At 38.7% G+C, this 20076-nt stretch overlaps 1 protein-coding gene across 16 annotated transcripts in view; it reads right to left on the bottom strand.

Annotated features, from left to right (window-relative positions):
* The window catches only part of PTPRM (protein tyrosine phosphatase receptor type M), a 729763-nt gene that overhangs the window by 291971 nt on the left and 417716 nt on the right, over positions 1–20076 (bottom strand). For all 16 annotated transcript variants that reach the window (XM_038390871.2, XM_038390872.2, XM_038390875.2 and 13 more), the window contains exons 8-10: positions 16321–16629; positions 12073–12182; positions 4652–4853 (exon numbers count right to left, since the gene is read on the bottom strand). In XM_038390871.2, coding sequence (XP_038246799.1) covers positions 4652–4853; positions 12073–12182; positions 16321–16629 — 621 coding nt within the window. The remainder of the gene's footprint in view (positions 1–4651; positions 4854–12072; positions 12183–16320; positions 16630–20076) is intronic.

Genomic DNA, 20076 nt, shown 5'->3' with positions numbered 1-20076 from the left:
ATAACACAGGACTCCTCTGAATTAATTCTTCACTGAACTACAGCATATCTTAAACAAAATTTCTAATCTTAATGTAAACGTTTCCAGTGATGGAGAATCCACCATAATCATTGGTAAATTGTTCCACTGGCTAATTTCTCAATTAAAAATGTGCACCTTGTTTCAGGTAAGAATTTGTCTAGCTCCAGCTTCCAGCCATTAGGATCTTGTTATAGCTTTGTATGCTAGATTGAAGAGCCTTCTATTATCAAATTTCTGTTCCCCATGTAGCTACTTACTTTGACTGTGATCAAATCATCCCTTAACTGCCTCTTTGCTAAACTAAACATAATGAGCTCCTTTAGTCTATCACTCTAAGACACATGTTCTAATCCTTTAATCATTCTCATGGCTCTTCTCTGAACCCTCTTCCATTTATCAACATCCTTCTTGAATTGTGGACACAGTATTTCAGTAGTAGTTGCACCATTGCCAAACACAGAGGTAATACAATCTCTCTTCTGCAACTCAAGATTACCCAGTTTATATATCCAAGGATCACATTAGCTCTTTTGGCCATAGCATCGCAAAACCTGCTATGAAGACAAATTTATTAATTTCCCCATGGGTTTTTCATGGTGTTCATCACCATAGTATCAGAGTGTTTCACAAACATTAATCAATTTATCTTCACAACTGTCCTGTGAGGTGAGGGGATGGTATTATCTCCATTTTACAGACAGAGCACTGAGACCAGTAAGATTAAGGACAAAAGTATCCACTAAATTTGAGTGCCCAGATTGAGACACCTAGGACCAGATTTTCAGAATACCTAGTATTATATAGCACTTTATATATTCAAGCAGAGTTCCCATTGATTTCATTTGCAGTTGTGAGTGCTCAGCACTTCTATAAATAATGTCCCGGGGTCTCAAGTCAGGAAACCAGAAAATGAGGAACATACAGTTAAGTAACCATCTCTGAAAAGTTTGGTCTAAGTGACTTGCCTAGCATCACACAGGAACTCTGGCAGAGGCAGACACAGAATTCAGTTCTCCAGGGCAAACTTTAATCGTCTTAACCATGACACCATCCATTCTCTTCCTGCAATCCCCTACCTCATTCACTACACTCCTTCCAACTTCTGCAAAAAATAAGGCAGGAGTCCTACAGGAGTCTCCATTACTACACCATTTGATTTGTCCCTAGAACAGGTCCAACTGTGCACTGAATGAGGCAGAGGTCTTTTGCAAAACATAGTACTTCATCGTGTAATTAAAGACTATATCAAGATGCATATATACAAGGGGGCTGAATTAAGGATGCAAAGGCATCCTTAATTCTGGCATTTACAAACTTTTGAACACTTGACTTTGTAACCTTACTAATGTTCTTGTAGCATAGTTTTGTCATGGATATAATTTCCCAGGTTTTAAAAATGCAAACTGAAAAAAACAGAAGTTCCATCATGTGGCATCATACTGACTCCCATGTGGCCTCTCAGCAGAGTTGGATACTTCAGATGGTCCATACAGATATCTGCTACTTGATCTAATGAAGTAACTGATAGCAGTAGTAGGTTGCCATCCTCTATGTGGACTAGCACTATGCAAGATGTTTCACAGATATGTGCTGACAGCAGAGAAATGGGGAGACTCAGGAACCATCGGCTCCATTCCTAGTACCAGTCTCCTTGCTCAACCAGTCCCAAACTCTCTCCTCCCTCCAGCTCCTTGTCTAATTTCAGTGTTCCCCTCTCAGTCCCCTACCACCAGTTCTCTCATTGGTCCCAGTCCCTACCTCCCAAACTCCCCAACTCCCAGTCCTAGTTTCTCTTCCGCCACCCCAGTCCCAGTCTCACCAGACTCCTAATCCCAATCTACTCCTTTCCCTCTCCCCATTCCATCTTTTGTCCTCTCTGTATTCCAATTAGATGGATTCCTCTTCCATGCTGTCTGGGTGCCAGCAGGGTGGTCGCTGAGAGCACAGGGGAGACAGGCTTCCTGTTCTCAGTTCCGGTGCCTGGCTCCACCCTAACCTGGAGCAGCTGGGTGCAGACATTACAGAGAAAGTCTTTCTGAGCCCCCCATAGCCTGGGCTGGAGCATGCTCAGCTACTCCTTGGGAATGGCCCATGAGCAGTCTGGTTAGCACAAGGAACTATGACAGACTCAAGTATGCTCAGTGAGAACAGACTCTTCAGAGACTTTAATTGCTAAATTCTAGCAAGTCTCTATGGAGCATGTATGAACTGTGATTTTTCAAAGGCTTATAATTTCAGCCAAATGTGGATGGATTTTCACAGGGATGGTAAAAGGCACATCCCTGACACAAAGACTACCCATCCTGCCAAATTTCAATTTACTAAGCACAATGGTTGCCAGAATTTTTTAACTTGAGCAAAACAATGTATTATTTCCTAACTTTGTTCCTGGAAATGGCTGAACCATGTTTACTGAAATAAATAATAATAAAAAAAATCAGACTGAGTCAGACAGCATGGAAAATTTTAGACTGCTCAGTTGAAGTTTAGCAAACTTACAAGCAATTGAAAACAGGATCTTATAATGGGAAGTGTCAGGCAACTTTAGTAGGTGGTGCTACCAGCCCTGCCTAAAACACCATACATTTACAAAGGAATCACTTTTTCCATCACTGACAAACAGCCAATTCTATGATGAAACATGGCAACTGTTTAACAGGGCATAACAACGCTATTAGGATAGGAAGTTAAGTATATCTTATTCTACTGAAAATGCAGTATAGATTTAAGAGATTAAAATGTAATTACACAAATTGGAAATTGGCCAGAACAATTGTAAAAAGTCTGAGGAGATCTTAGCACTTTGGTTTTACATATCACTAGAGAAAGGTATTGACAGCACAAAGCGTCCTCCAACCTCACACTGGAACACTGGTACAGGACTGACTCAGAAGGAAGAGTGTCATCTCCTGAATCATCCCCACCACTTCAGGCTGGACTTTTTAAAGAAGCCTAAAAGAAATAGATGCTTAACTCCTATTTAAAATTCAGTGGGGACTGGGTGTCTAAGTCCCTTGGGTTCCTTTGAAAATCCCAGGGATAGGCATTCCCTGTTCGTATCCCACCAAAACACAGGGGTAGGCCTCACCCTGCCTGGGGGGGGGGGCAGAGCTAATCCTGCTGATTGTTGGGGGGGGCGGGGGGGGAAGATCTGATGTGCTCATGGAAACAGCTGGTGCGGCTTCATGTGACATATCTTACCCTCAATGCATGTGTGTAATTCCCATTCATGTTAATGGGAGTTACATGGTGATACACCACCATTTAAAAGAGAATAGCTATCCTTACCTTTCAGTACTGTTCTTAACTCTCTAGATTCTTCTCCTCTTCCAGTACTTTGTTCTTTCTCTCTATTCTCATAGGGCCTGATTCTGCCACCCTCACTCACATTGAGTAATATCTTACAATGCAAGCAGTCCTGTTGATTTCTTGCAGACAATGGGAGGTGGGGTGGGGGAATTGGATCCCTAGTCTTTACATTCCAGTGCCAATTATGTTCAAGGCTTTTTAGCTGATAATCACCCAATGAATTTATCCCTACAATTACTAAGTACAGCAATAACAAAAATTCCCAACTTGCATTTATTGCCCTTCCTCAATTCCTTACTGTGCTTCTGATTAATGCTTTTGCATTGCTCTCTGTTCATTCTACCACAAAGATGATAAAGTTACAATGAGATGCAGGGAGAATAGGAGTAACAGGGACACAAGATGAAAAAAACGGTACCCATATTAGCTTGCTTTATATTTTTCAAAAAGGAGAGTGGTGGGAAAGATAGCTAATGCATTTTTTGGGAGTGACTATTGTTCTGAGACCATGCTTCAAGTTCGTTACTGACTGTCAGTTTAATTCACAGAAACATGGTAGAGAAGCTGAGTATAAGGACACCTCCACTACAGATTTGGAACACATTTTGTCACCAATTATATAGGTATTTCAGAGCATGCAGGAGGATCGCATTCCATCAATGAAGGGAATAAAATGTTCCTCAGTCTTTGGGGGCTTTACGATATTGTGCATGGGCTTTTAGAGAAGTTGTGTCTTCCCGCTCTCTGAAACCCACAGGTCCTGATGTTCTTGTCTAATGCAGTTTCAAATCTACCTCAGTCAACATGTCTGTTAGGAATGTGTGCAGCGAGGCAATTCGCTACACTTCCTAAGCGAGTGCTAGACATGTAGCATTTCTGCTGTACTCTCAATTGTTCATGCCACATTGAAGAGATTTTCCAGCACTGTTACTGTACTAATTTAGAATCATGTTGAGGCTGAATGAGCTTTGAATGAAACTGTCTCAGATTCATGTCCAAAAAACCCTGTGCTAAATTTTGCAACAAGCAGCAGCTGGGACTGACTCCAAAGACATATAAATCATATGTTTTCTTGGGTGATAAGTTGCCTGGTTTTAAACTAGTACTTCAAAAACTGTGTACGTTCTAACTGATCTTCAAGCACCTGAAAATTATTCAAATACATAAATGTATATCAGTTTGTCTGGTACTTTCAAGGAAGAAAACTGATTTTATTTTTCTGACAAACTGCTGGTAAGGCATTAAAAGAGAGGTGAATAACAAAGAAAATAATGGTTATCATAGTAAGAAAACAAAAATAATGATTACTTTAATATAATACCTGATATTTTAGTTGTGAATTGATTTGTGATTGGAGGTCCAAATCCTTTTGCTGTGCTGGCTCTAATGGTAAAAGAATAGGTGGTCCCAGGATACAGTCCAAAAAAAAGGTAGTGAGTTTCATTTCCTAGCTTTAAAACTCTTCCACTTTGATTCGATAAATCTATTTCTGGGTCAAAGGAACTGACAGCCTTGTAGGTGATCTGCAAAAGAATAAGGAAGTTATAAAATATCTTGAGCAGATGGACAAAGATTGTATCTTTATTCCATAAACCCTTCTGATGTATGCACTGTCAGACATTTTATGATAAGCAATCTTACTCCCTTATACTCTTCAAATCCTGAATCCAATGAAGGGACACAGGAACTCCTCCAAAACTTCTATGAGCTGTTACTTTTATAGATACAGGTTTCAGAGTAGCATGGGATACAGGGACTTAAAGGCAGCTAGATTACAACTGTAAAGGATGGGTTCAGGCTTAAGTTAATACATTTAAGTTGCTGGCTTTCACAATGTCATTTTTCTGAAACCATATTACTGTTGGTTTTCAACAACAAAAAACACAACTCGCAAAAACAGACATGCAAGTGAAAAAGGTGTAGCCTCATTTCTAAGCTGTCTGAATATAATTACACTTTGCACTGAATAAGATTAGCCTCACTAGATGACAAGGGCAGTTTTAAGTGAATGTTCACAAAGTGGGTGACCCTTATGCTTCAGTCTGGAGCTCATGACTTATAATTGCTGCATTGTAATTCTTCAGGTTGTGATTGCATTGCACGAAACTCAGATTCCCATTTTGGGAAAAAATATGTTAAATATCAGCAAAATATATCCCTCATTTTTCGTTCCTTCCTTTCAAATACTGTTACCTGTTTTCATTAAAACAGCAATACAACTTCACAGTAAAGTACTGTTGTCAAGGTTCCTTCCCCACTCTGAACTCTAGGATACAGATGTGGGGACCCACATGAAAGACCCCCTGAGCTTATTTCTACCAGCTTAGGTTAAAACTTCCCCAAGGCACAAAGTCTTTGCCCTTGGATTAGGTAAAATGCTGCCACCACCAAGTGTTTTAGACAAAGAACAGGGAAAGAACCTCTTGGAGTTTCTATTTCCCCAAAATATCCCCCCAAGCCCTTACACACCCTTTCCTGGGAAGGCTTGAGAACAAACAAGATGAGCACAAACCCCTTGGATTTTTAAGACCCAAAAAACCCAATCAGATTCTTAAAAATCAGAACTTTATTAGAAGAACAAAAAAAAAAGATAAAAGTACAACTCTGTAAGATCAGAATGGAAGATAATATTACAGGTAGTCAGATTCAAAACAGAGAATCCCTCTAGGCAAAACCTTAAGTTACAAAAAGACACAAAAACAGGAATACACATTTTCTCCAGCACAGCGAATTTACAAGCCAAAACAAAGAAAACCAAATGCATTTTCTAGCTAGATTACTTACTAACTGTTCTCGGCAAAGGTATCACACAGACAGAAAAAAACCTTTTTCTTCTCCTCCAGATTTGAAAGTATCTTATCCCCTCATTGGTCATTTTGGATCAGGTGCCAGCGAGATTACCTTAGCTTCTTAACCCTTCACAGGTAAAAGTATTTTGCCTCTGGCCAGGAAGGATTTTATAGCACTGTATACAGAAAGGTGGTTACCTTTCCCTTTATATTTATGACAACTGTACAGTGTTTTTACTGGTAACTTAACGTCTATCACCTATAACAACAACAGGATCATTTAAAAACAAGGAACTTGTTAAAAAAATTAAAATGTAAAAATGATTCCCCCCTTTTTTTGCTTTTAAATAAGTAGATTTAGTTGCAATTTATACATACCTCCAGCGCTATTATATACAATGAAAATTGACATTGTTATATTTATAGCACATCATCATACTTATCTGAAAGAATATTTAGATAGAAATATGAAGAAAGTGTATACTGTGTATAGTAAACAAGGGCCTGAATGACAGATACAGTACATCATAATAATATCATTCCTTATATTCATAGTTCATAGATATTAAGGTCAGAAGAGACCACTATGATCATCTAGTCTGACCTCCTGCACAACGCATGCCACCGAATCTCACCCACCTGCTCCTGCAATAAACCTCTCACCTATGTCTGAGCTACTGAAGTCGTCAAATCATGGTTTAAAGACCAAGGTGCAGAGAATCCTCCAGCAAGTGACCCGAGCCCCATGCTACAGAGGAAGGTGAAAAACCCTCAGGGCCTCTTCCAATCTGCCCTGGAGGAAAATTCCTTCCCGACCCCAAATATGGTGATTAGCTGAACCCTGAGCATGTGGGCAAGATTCACCAGCCTGATACCCAGGAAAGAATTCTCTGTAGTAACTCAGATCCCACCCCATCTAACATCCCATCACAGGCCATTAGGCCTATTTAGCATGAATAGCTTGCAAATCCCTTCACAATATTTAATGTATTTATGCTCACAATATCCCGGTGAGGGGAACTGGCACTCACTCAGGTACAATTCTAACCCTTCCCATTGCAGTTAAATATCTGTAATTTCCTAAAATCTCTGAATCAGTGAAAAATGTAATTGTACATAATACATCTAGTCTAGTATCAATAAAATGCTGAGGACAGGTATTAGTGCCCAAGAAAAACTTTGATACACTTTCGTTAGGACTAATCTAGTCTCCCGAAATTTCCCGAGCAAGGACTGATCTAAAAAAACTGCTCCCATAAAGTCTGTGGGGAAGCAGAGAGAGTGGTGGAGCCACCAGATCTGGTGGTTCTTAGCTGGATTTCCCAATGACTCATCCCCGTTTTATTTAAAACACACAGGAGGTCACAGATTCTGTGATCCCCGTAGTAGAGCTATAGCTATCAGGAGAATGCACCACAAAAACACAAGCTCTTTCACAGCTCATAAGCAACATGTTCATTTAACAAAAAGTGACTTGCTTGGACAAACTAAGCATACATTTGTTCTCATAGTATTTACATCCCACTCCTGTTATCATTCAGTAAAGCTTTACCTACTTAAGATTTTTTTTTTTCTGAAAATTCTCCCAACACTGCTGAAACAGGGGCACCTTTACAGATGGCAGCCGCAGTGGGAAGGTTAATGATGAAAAAGGAGTGACTACAATTTTTCATTCTTACCAGATTTAGGTAATGTTGCTTAAAATGCTGGTGGGCTGGCTAGAATCCTGCTAGCGCTCCTTTCACTGCCACCAACTAGACTGTTGCATGGTGGGAAATGGGGCGGAAACAAAAAGAGCTTTATGCAGACAAGTCTACACGTTAGTACCATTTTGTCCTCTAAAAGAAAAGGAGTACTTGTGGCACCTTAGAGACTAACAAATGTATTAGAGCATAAGCTTTCGTGAGCTACAGCTCACTTCATCGGATGCATTTGGTGGAAAAAAAAGAGGAGAGATTTATATACACACACACAGAGAACATGAAACAATGGGTTTATCATACACACTGTAAGGAGGGTGATCACTTAAGATAAGCCATCACCAGCAGCAGGGGGGGGAAGGAGGAAAACCTTTCATGGTGACAAGCAAGGTAGGCTAATTCCAGCAGTTAACAAGAATATCAGAGGAACAGGGGGGGTGGGGTGGGAGGGAGAAATACCATGGGGAAATAGTTTTACTTTTTGTAATGACTCATCCATTCCCAGTCTCTATTCAAGCCTAAGTTAATTGTATCCAGTTTGCAAATTAATTCCAATTCAGCAGTCTCTCATTGGAGTCTGGTTTTGAAGCTTTTTTGTTGAAGGATAGCCACTCTTAGGTCTGTGATCGAGTGACAAGAGAGATTGAAGTGTTCTCCAACTGGTTTTTGAACGTTATAATTCTTGACGTCTGATTTGTGTCCATTCATTCTTTTACGTAGAGACTGTCCAGTTTGGCCAATGTACATGGCAGAGGGGCATTGCTGGCACATGATGGCATATATCACATTGGTAGATGCGCAGGTGAAGGAGCCTCTGATAGTGTGGCTGATGTGATTAGGCCCTATGATGGTATCCCCTGAATAGATATGTGGACAGAGTTGGCAACGGGCTTTGTTGCAAGGATAGGTTCCTGGGTTAGTGGTTCTGTTGTGTGGTGTGTGGTTGCTGGTGAGTATTTGCTTCAGATTGGGGGGCTGTCTGTAAGCAAGGACTGGTCTGTCTCCCAAGATCTGTGAGAGTGATGGGTCGTCCTTCAGGATAGGTTGTAGATCCTTGATGATGCGTTAGAGAGGTTTTAGTTGGGGGCTGAAGGTGATGGCCAGTGGCGTTCTGTTGTTTTCTTTGTTGGGCCTGTCCTGTAGTAGGTGACTTCTGGGTACTCTTCTGTCTCTGTCAATCTGTTTCTTCCCTTCAGCAGGTGGGTATTGTAGTTGTAGGAATGCATGATAGAGATCTTGTAGGTGTTTGTCTCTGTCTGAGGGGTTGGAGCAAATGCGGTTATATCGTAGCGCTTGGCTGTAGACAATGGATCGAGTGGTATGATCTGGATGAAAGCTAGAGGCATGTAGGTAGGAATAGCGGTCAGTAGGTTTCCGATACGATTCCGATTCTGATATGGCTGCTACTCTGAAACCTGTCATTATGCAAGATTTTGTCCTCTAAATGCCATCTCTTATGCACTGAGGTTCTGGGTTTCAAACAGATTAGGTGCAAAGCCACTGCTGAAATCAGTGGATTTGCACCTAATCACACTAGTGTGAACTAGATCCTTGATATTTTCATTCCACAGTTTTCCCAAGAGACATAAGTGGCTACCTGGGAATTGCAGATTGTTTTACTTAATTTAAAGGCGGATTCAGGTTTGTTTTACAGTAGAGCCTTGGAGTGACAAACACCAGATTTATGAACTGACCAGTTAACCCCACACCTCGTTTGGAACCAGAAGTAGGCAATCAGGCAGCATGGAGGCAAAAAAGGAAAAAAAAAGAAAATGCAGTACTGTTCTGTGTCAAACAACGACTAAAAAAATAGAGAAAGCAGTATTTTTTTCTGCATAGTAAAGTTTCAAAGGTGTATTAAGTCAATGTTCAGTTGTAAACTTTTGAAAGAACAACCCACAACATTTTGTTCAGAGTTACCAACATTTCAGAGTTACAACCAATCTCTGTTCCTGTGCTGTTGAAGTATTTTTGAAGACATTACATATCTCCAACTGCATAAAAGCCTGATGAATCATGAAGATCTTATTAATCTTTTTCTCTGTCCTGCTGTTTATAGTGGGAGTCCCAGTCCTTCCCCCTGTCATTGGCATCTAGGAAGAAGATAACTCTGTGTGTTTTTTCCCCTTTGTCCCAGAAGTGGGTTAAGAAAACTTTCCTCACCATCACATCAGGCACAGTGCTCCCCTGTGATCCACTGAGTGCCTCTAAGGCACAGAACACCTTGTGATGATAAAAACCCCGTGTGACATATCTCAGGCTCATAAGCAACAGGCTGGAGAGTCACTGAACTAGACCCAGGCAAGCAAATAGAAGCCTTCAATCGTGTCTTGTGAGTTGTAGTTTGTATTCAGCCACCTGATCAGGTCCACCACCTTAACTGAGATTTGCAGAAAGATCAAGACCTGGTGTGACTGAATCAAACTACTGATATCAGTATTTATACTTAAACTGACTTTTTTTAAATGTAATCTAATTTATGTTGCTTGTTCTATTCCCACTGTAACTGCACTTTTGATTAACACCAAGCACGGAAAGATATTCATATTTTATTTTCTTTGAGTTATTTCTTTTTTTCAGTGTTAGAATTCTGAGTTGTTTTGAAAGAAGCTTGAAATTTACCATAATCCTTACAAGTGCAGAGTTGGTCTATTATTCTCCTCTCAATGAATGTACCTCTGCAACTCCTACAACAGTTTATGTAAGTTACATGCATATATTAAGGAGAGAGCTATGCCACGGGGCACAAATTACTCAGCAATAAGGTTATGCCTGTGTGTTTTTAGGCAGAAAGTTTGCCAATACGTATTTTTGTATAAGTCATGCCTAAAATTAGCAAAGATACTAAAATATGTATCAATTAAAACATTGATCATTGAGGAATTGTTTGGTTTGTGACATTATGAAAGTTAGCTCTACCAAAACCAAGCCATACATTATCATAATCTTTCATAATAAAACAGCCTGCAAAACAGCATCAATAGCTTAGCATTCAAATTAACTCTTTTCTCTCCCTCTCTCTCTCTCTCTTAAGCATTTCAGTACCAATTTAGTAGTAAGGTCAGATAAGAGGTTTAACAATGATTACTGTCTGACAGCTTAATCTGTGCAGTTCTTTGTCAGTTTTTCTGAAAGGTATTCAGGCAAAGGTTTCATACGAGGAAGAACAGCAATTATTAGAAACCTAACAACATGTAATTTTGTTGAATTTGCATTAAAAAATGCTAGCTTTTTTTTTTTAAATTGCGCCTGCTTGTTTCTATTACAATAGGCTTCCTGAAATGAGTCTCACATAAATGTGATGACGACTGTCACTACTATTATCTCTTCCATTTTTTCTTTTTAACAATTCACTCTAAGATCTACCCTTGTATAATTCAAATATTTAATCTATATTACTAAATAGAACAATATACCTCACAGGTTTAGCAAGTGGCATCCTCAAGTATAGTAACCCAGTGCCATCCTCGTTTCCAGTAATTTTCTCCTGCATTAGATTTTATTTGTGTTGTCAGCTTGTGTTCTAACTGGGACCATTTTCAAAGAAACATTTAATTTTTAATTATCTTATACCAATTATGCTCTTCTTTTAATTTTTGCATTGTTTCCTGTAAACGTACAAGACAGGGCCACATTTCTCAAAGAAATACAGTATTTTAAAGTGTTTTGTTTCAGCCTAGGTAAGATTTTAAACTTATTTAGTGCTTTTCCTCCCATTTCTAAATCTCTTATCAACTGTTGCCCCCAATTTGTCAAAAGACTTGAGGATGCTTAAGTTTGATTGAAGTCAGTGGGACTTAAGAACACGTTTAATTGCTTTACTGTATCAGGGACTAAATAAATAACCACAGAATATAATTAAAATTCAGCCCCTAACAGCTAACAATCGAAATAGGCAAGACAGACAGCAGTGGGAAGGGAGAGTGGGATCAGAGCCATAGACAGGTGAGGTGCCTAAGGGCACATAGCAGGTTGATGGCAGCCAAGGAGAGAATCCAGGTCTTCTGATTCCTAGTCCAGTGCCCCGTTCACTAGACCACATTGCCTCAGTGCAGTATGGACAATCAACCAAGCACAACACAATTTGTTGTGTACATACTACACAATTTTTTATGGGAGTCTGGGAAATGAAATCTACAAATATGTTTAAGAAAATACTTTTATCAACAGGATGTCAATACATCAAAATTGTAGGTAAAAATGAAACCATGATAAAAATGTGTGTTTGAGAAACCATGATAAAAAATATATACCTCATACAAAGTGATCACACCATATGTTTGCACTGGCTCTCTCCATTGAAGAAAAATCTTCTCCTCAAAAGTACTTCCTTGGATTGATTCAAGTGGTACAGCACTAGGGACTAATGAAAAGGAAAGAAAAGAAAAAAGTACTGTTTTGGAAAGTAGCATATAGAAATGCTCAAACTAATATTTACATTCTCTAGGCATGATACCAGTTCATCAGGTTTCAGTCCCCTGTTCAGTATAGCAGTTTAAATTCTGCAGATATAAATACTCTTTGGCAAATTGGTAAACAGATCCTATGCAACCCTTTTCTCTTCTCTCTTTCTCCCTGGCTATAACAGGGGTATAATAGATTACGTGCACCCGTTAGGAAATAACAGTCACTACCTCTTCCCCATAGAACAAAGCTAACATGTTATCAATGTCTGGTTTTCGACTGTTAATGGATACAGCTGTTAAAGAAAAAGTATAAACATATGTGCCACTTGCAGAACACTACAGTCTAAAACAGAGAAACAGCAGGGAACATAAGACTTCTCCAGTAAAATGTCATTGATGAAAAAGGTGGGCAATTTGGCTTTTTTGCTAGGATTTAAGTGAAGTGTCTTGTTTACAAGTCCATTTTCAGTACCTCTTCCTTAGCCGCTATCCTACACATTTCCTAAACTAGAAATACATGAAACACTCATCTATGACACATATAAGTATAATGAGGTATAAGGTACAGTTTTAGTAGATTACGGTACTGTAATTAGCCTATATAAGGGTGCCACACATAGTATTTGGACAGCGATGCTGGCTGTCATTAGGACTGAAGCCTTACAACAGAGTGGGCGGTAGGAAACAGTGATGACAATATGAAGACCTGGCACCTTTCTTAAGGCCTTTTATTACACGAGACACCCAAGACTGAAGAATCAGCATTATCAGAAGTGTCAGGTATCTAATATCATCTCCTTGTACCTCTGCAACGGTTTGCTTTCCCACACTTGCCTTAGTAGAACCCCCAGAACATAGTATTCCGAGTGATGGGTATATGCGCTCCTCTATGCAGCCCATCCAGAGTCCAACCTTAAGTAGCTGAGCCAGGCACTGGCTAGATACATGAGGCTAGAAGGTGGAGGCTATGTACCCAATGGTTGAAATAATTTTTTCCGGTCTTCCCTAACGGGGAAATAATGGGATTACTTGTTTAGCAATGGATCCCTTAATTCCCCCCCACGCATGGTCTAGCTATTCACTAATCCCTTCCATCCCTGCACACTTCCAGACTGGAAGCTTGTGTGGAACAGGACTCCACACCGTGCAGGCTAACCCATGCTTCCTCAAATCCAACCCTTACACAGAAGACTGGGCAGGTTCTGCTGCCAAGATGGATTCTGAGGCCACAGAAGAAGGTTTCTCAATTTGCTTGCCCTTATATGATATGAACTTGCAAGACAACATGTATATAATGCTGACTTCAGTATGGACAGCTGACTACCTGAAGCGTGCTGACAAAGTGGAGAGAATTTGGAGAACAGCACCAAAACTGATTAAGATCTGGAGTCAGAGAGACTGGGGAAAGAGATTAGAACTACACATATCTTGGCTAAATTATGAGTAAAGAAAATCAGAAGACTGGGCAGGTTCTGCTGCCAAGATGGACTCTGAGGCCACAGAAGAAGGTTTCTCAATTTGCTTGCCCTTATATGATATGAACTCGCAAGACATCATCTATATAATGCTGACTTCAGTATGGACAGCTGACTACCTGAAGCCTGCTGACAAAGTGGAGGGAATTTGGAGAACAGCACCAAAACTGATTAAGATCTGGAGTCAGAGAGACTGGGGAAAGAGATTAGAACTACACATATCTTGACCACCATCTACAAAAGTCTGAAGGGTGTAAATCCTAAGAAGAGGGATAAATTATGTTTTTGGGAGGTTAATTAAGAGTAATGGGATTAAAGCAAGAAAAGGAAAATTTGAGATGACCCTATTTCATAATTAATTAATTAATTAATTATATATTTCCATTGGGTTATTTAAAACTGAATTTGACTAAGTTTTAGGGTTTGTATAGATCAAGTTAATTCCTTAAACCTAAAAACCAAGACCCCACTCTTACTAATTTACTGCAGACCTCCTCTGCCCCCTTCTGAAAAAGCCAAAACACTATACTCTCTTTTTATTGACTGCTGCATGTCTTGGCAAAGCCAGGAACTGGAGGAAACAGAATTTAAACCATTTCAAAATGTACAATTACCATGATATGGAATAGCCCATAAAAGCCCTGATCTTAGAAATTTTCTGCAAAGGGGAACTTCTGCTCCAATATGGAAAAACTTGGAGATTGGATCTTCCATAACTGCAAAGAAAATACTCCTTTTTCTTTTCGCTACATTGCCCGTGCCCCAAAAAGAGACTAGAAAGAGAGAATCCTTTAGTTTAAGGATGAAATGGCCCTTTTTCTTATACAGCCATTTTTACATCATGTTATTTAACATGTTGTTTGACAAGATTCAGAACTCTTTGATTTTCTATTACAAATCACTTATTGAAGAGAAGAAATGGAAATATGGGAAACAATCATGTCTCTTTTAAAAATGCACCACCGAGCAGTACAATGATGATAATGATTTGGGCTAATGATACTCCTTGTTGCATTACAGATGGATTTATACAGAGTAGTCACTAGAGCTTACTGAAAATGTCTATCGATCTCTCTCTCTCTCTCTTTATCCATTCTAGGGCCATGTTTTTAGAACTGTATTTGCAAAAATACACGCACAAATACTATAACAACACAGACTCATGATAATTGCAGTCCTCATATGACACCAATGATTAAAAGAACTGGCTGAAAAACTCTCTCAACCTTTGGTGCTGATTTTTAACAAGACTTGGAAAACTGGGTAAGTTCCAGAGGACCGGAAATCAGTAAATGTTATGTTAATACCTAAAAAGGATAAACTGAATGACCTGGGTAACTAGAGACTGGTAATCCCGGGAAATCATAGAATGGCTGATATGGGGCACAATCAGTAAAGAATTAAAGAATGTTACATAATTAATGCCAATCAACACAAGTTTAATGGAAAATAGGGCTTGTCAAACAAACCTGATATAATTTTTAATGAGATAAGAAGTTTGGTTGATATAGATAACTGCTTTAACATAAAGAAAAGGAGTACTTGTGGCACCTTAGAGACTAACAAATTTATTAGCGCATAAGCTTTCGTGAGCTAAGTGAGCTGTAGCTCACGAAAGCTTATGCTCTAATAAATTTGTTAGTCTCTAAGGTGCCATAAGTACTCCTTTTCTTTTTGCGAATACAGACTAACATGACTGCTACTCTGAAACCTGTTTTAACATAATATACATAGAATGTCATGTGCCTTTCATCAGTCTCATTAAAAAAATAGCACTATACAAAATCAGTGTAGCATTTATTGAATAGCTAAAAACTGGTTAACTGGTAGATCTAAAAAATTAATTGTAAATGAGAAATCATCATTGAATAGGGGTGCTTCCAGTGAAGTCTTATAGGTGTCTGTTTCTGGCCCAATGCAATAGCTGTTTGTAATGTTTATAATCTCGAAAAAATTAAAAAAATCACTGCATTAAAAATTTGCAGATGGCACACAAATTGATTGTGTGGTAAATAATGATAGGACAGATCAGTTATACAAAGCTTTCTGGGTCACTTGCCAAATTGCATTTTAATAGAGCCAAAAACAAGGTTATACATCTAGGAACAAAGAATGCAGGTCACACATATAAGGTGCAAGACTATATCCTGGAGTACGGTGACACTGAAAAGAATGTAGGAACTATGGTGGATAACAGCTGAGAATGAGCTGCCAGTGGCATGCTGTAGCAAAGAGAATTAATGCAAACCCTGGATGCAAGCAGGGTAATATAAAGTAGAATCAAGGAGATGGTATTACCTCTGCTCAGGGCATTAGCAAGACTTATGTACAATTCTGGTGTCTACATTTTGAAGAGGAAGTTGAAAAATTGGAAAATGTTCAGAAAAGAGGTTTAAAAATTATTTTGAGATCTGGAGAACATTCCTTATAATGAGATAAAGAAAATCTCTTTAGTTTATCAAATAGAAGGTAGAGAATTGACTTGACCATGGTATATGTGTGCCCATATGGAAGATTTCTGATAATAATCCAGAAAAAAAGGGCAAAACGACATCTAGTGGTTGGAAGCTGAATATATTTTTAAATATATTTGTTCAAAGTAGTAAATTCAAAAACTCACCATCTTCATCAGTTTGTACTACAAGTTCTTGGCTTTCCTTTCGTCCTTCTGGATTCATGAGAACCAGTTTTACGCTGACGTTTGTGTAGGGTGACAGATTGGTAATTGTGTGCTGTGGGTGTGAACTTTCCGTATCCCAGCTTACTTCCTCTCTGACTTGCTCTTGTCCTCCAGCTTGGTAGCGGTAATGGACCGTGAGGTTATATCGATGGCAACGTGTTACATTGTATCCAAACGGCTCCCAACGAATAGTGATTTGCCGGGATTTGATCTCCACAACCTCTAGTTTTCGTGGCCCACGCATGGGATCTGTAAAAATATCCATATGATTCTGATGTACTATTTGTGCATATTAAAGTCTAAAAGAAGAAAGTGATGCACAGGTCTGTATTATATTCTCGTGAATATACAGCTCTATGACAGTGTGAAAGGAGAATAAAAACAGATTTGATGATTATATTTTGATTTTTTTAAATCAAAGCAATCATTGATCACAGAAGGGAGAAGTATCTTTGATAAAGAAAACAAGAGAAGATACAGTACAAGACAGATAAAAAGAGAGAGTATAACAAAAACCTTTAAATATGTTTAAATTAAAAGATGAAAATTGAGAAACAAATGTTAATAAAGAACTTCTATGATATCAAATTGCCTTTCCAGAATTTAGAAGTATGTTCGTTAATACATTCATTTTTCTTATATTTGTGCTAGCACTTTTAAAGTAAGAAAGACATTGAAAAGTAAAGCAAATATATAAAGCAAAAGGTAATTTTAAAGGGAAACTTTCCAGTAAATGACAAACTGCTCCCCAAGGAGAGTTTTTATACAGAAAACCATTGATTTTTAAAAGTAATTTCTTTATTCAGTTCTCTTTTTTCCATCAATTAGACAGAATGCAATTAATCAACGAGCAATCCAGTTAGGACCCAAAGCTAATACTCCTAGTTCTTGCAAATATGCCATAGTTTCTTTCATGATCACAAGGAGTCAAGGCTTTGGTTTTATAGCTCATCCACAAGATGGTAAATCAAGCAGCACAATATACCATTTTAGGGCACTTGTTCAGTAAAGATTCAGAGGGAAAACATATGAAACCTGAGTCACACACTTGGGTTTTCCCTTGGATCTCCAAACCAACATCTGGACAAGACCAACCTTTCTTATCAGATATAAGCTAAGATCATAGCCCAGGGATATATGGCTGCATGCAAAGCAGAGGAAGACTAGCTGCTACTTGATCAAAGGATGGTGCTTAGAGGATCAACACTCTCTCCACTCACACTGGCACAAGCAATGAGAGACTGAGATGAGAAATGAACCCAAATTTCCATCGCAGAACAGCACTATGCTGGCCTGCACTTGCCCTTCATTTTTAGTGAATTAACTATGTATGCAAAACACGTCATTAGTGGAGCTATTACACATATTTAGCAATAATCTTTTTTTTCATATTGGAGCCCTCAACAAGATTAAAGCCAATGTTTAGCTTTATCTGTTGCTTCACTAGTTAAATGCTTAGAAGAGTTTTAATGAGCTAGAAACTTCTCATACATAAACAAATTAATATGCATCTCCTCTCTCTTTCGTTTATTAATCAACATGTCTTCACCAAGAATGTTCTAAACACTTTCCTCAAAGTTTCATCACTTCTACCTGTTAATAAGATCCCTGCATGCTTAATATATTTCTTCAAAGATATTATTCATCTCTACCTTAACACCTCGAAGAAAATGTGTTAAGATATTGCAAGCTCTCTGTATAACCTACAAAGATTTTAATGTTTTTCCTTCGCGCTTTTTATTGCTGTAAAAAAATAAATAACCCCTGCTTCCTTTAAATCTTTCAGATATTCATTTATTAATTGTGGATGAACTACATAGTCTTGACTAGCTTTGCAGAATATTTTTTAATGTAGTCAGCCAATAAGTTTCACATTGCATTTGTCAACTGGCAACCAGACACCAGAATGAATTTAACTAAATAATTCATTACCTCACATCAAGTGACTAGACTCATTGGGCCAAATCCTCAATTGGTGTAAAGCTGGTATGACTCCATTCACTTCACTCAGTGACTAAGGTCATTTACTCCAGCTGTGAATTTGGATCATTGGGTTTAAGTTTTGTATGCTACCACATTAAGACTAGTGAGAAGAAACCGCTCCCCCCGCCCCCACCCCTCCCCCCCGAAAAAAATTCAGTCTGGACAAGCTCCCAACAGTTTGAACATTTTGCTAAACTTTTGTGTCTACTACTGAGAAAAGGTGCTCTTCTCTTAATTCCTATCTCAGTTTCCAGCATTTTGATTCAGGTTGAGCTGAGAATACTGAAAGAACAGCATTTCTTCTGACGTTTTGGAACTTCCACTACCATTTGTGGTTGGAACCAACTAAATGCACACAATAGGTATGAAAAACTAGAAGAAAATGCTTATTAGAACTTTTTGAACTCCAAAGGAAACTAGGGTTTGGTTTCACTTTGTGTTTTAACCAAAATGTCAGGTCAATTTTTTTATTGTTATCTAAAATGTGGACCAGGATACAGTGGTCAAAGACAACAGCTACTCTATCAAAAGAGCCAAAAATGAGCCTCCATCTGACCAACAGGTAGGTGCTAAGCTAATCTGGAAGTTCCCTACCTTGTATATACCTAAAATAACATTTTCATTTATATGGTACTAACTCCTAAAGCACAGCACATGGCTTCCAATAATGTGGAAGTGTGTTCACTTTATTCTTTGGATATCTGAAGTAAAAGATATTCAGGGTACTAGGAGAATGACTGCTGGACCCTGGTGCAGTAAGTCGAGAGGAATCAGGGTATGAATTTTGCTGCTTCAGTATTTTGTAAAACTGAGATTCAACTTAACTAAGATTTTATGATAATCCTATCTTGTTTTAGTTTTCAATGGAATTTTTACATTCACTCTTTCTGATGGATCAACTCCCAACTCTAAATGAAGTGAAACAGCACGAATTAGAAATTCAGCAGTGACATTTGCTTTTGTGCTCTTGAGAGCTGCACTGATGATCCCTGCAGCACATGAAGGCCATTGTCCTAGAACTACAGTGTATTGTATAAATTGACAACTTCATAATTCACAGTGCTAATCAGAATTCAAACCACATTTCTTAGACTAGAAGACAACATAAGGTTTACATGCCATTACTATAATTTTATATGCAACATATAAATCTCATAGGGTTAGGTAATAGGGTAATTATATTTTCACAAATAGAAGACTACAACTAATTGCTAAACATTTGTTTTCTTTGCACTTGGTAAAACTCTTCTTGTGGAGATGACAAAGCTAGATCCTTCTACTCACACTGCAGCTCCCTGGATAAACTGACATTTTGTTGTTCCTCAGTACACTGGCTATTATGATAGAACCCACTGGCATGAATCATGAGGCCAGCTGGGACAATCTGGGTCTACTGACTCATGATGAGAGAGTAGGATTGCTTCCCTAAGGATTGCACTGTCTGTCATGCCTGAAGCTTAGTCAGGTAGTTCTTACCAATTCCCCTGATGGTGCCTGCAGCATTTTTCATACTGCTCTCTTTCTGCCAGTTTCAGCTGGGTATCAAGCAGTGAAGTCTGACAGTTGCAGCTCTGACCTGAGGGACCAGTAAGCCCAGTTCTAGCCTGTGGCACTTTAGCATCCCATTTAATCAGTGATCCTAATGTCTTCTACATTCAGCTCTGTTTTCCTGAGAATATGGAGCAGAAACTGACTGATAGGATCAATTTCCAT

The sequence above is a fragment of the Dermochelys coriacea genome, chromosome 2 (genome assembly GCF_009764565.3).
Source record: "Dermochelys coriacea isolate rDerCor1 chromosome 2, rDerCor1.pri.v4, whole genome shotgun sequence".
Lineage (NCBI taxonomy): Eukaryota > Metazoa > Chordata > Testudines > Dermochelyidae > Dermochelys > Dermochelys coriacea.
The sequence above is the reverse complement of the archived record's forward strand: the minus strand, read 5'-3'. Positions and strand labels throughout refer to the sequence as shown.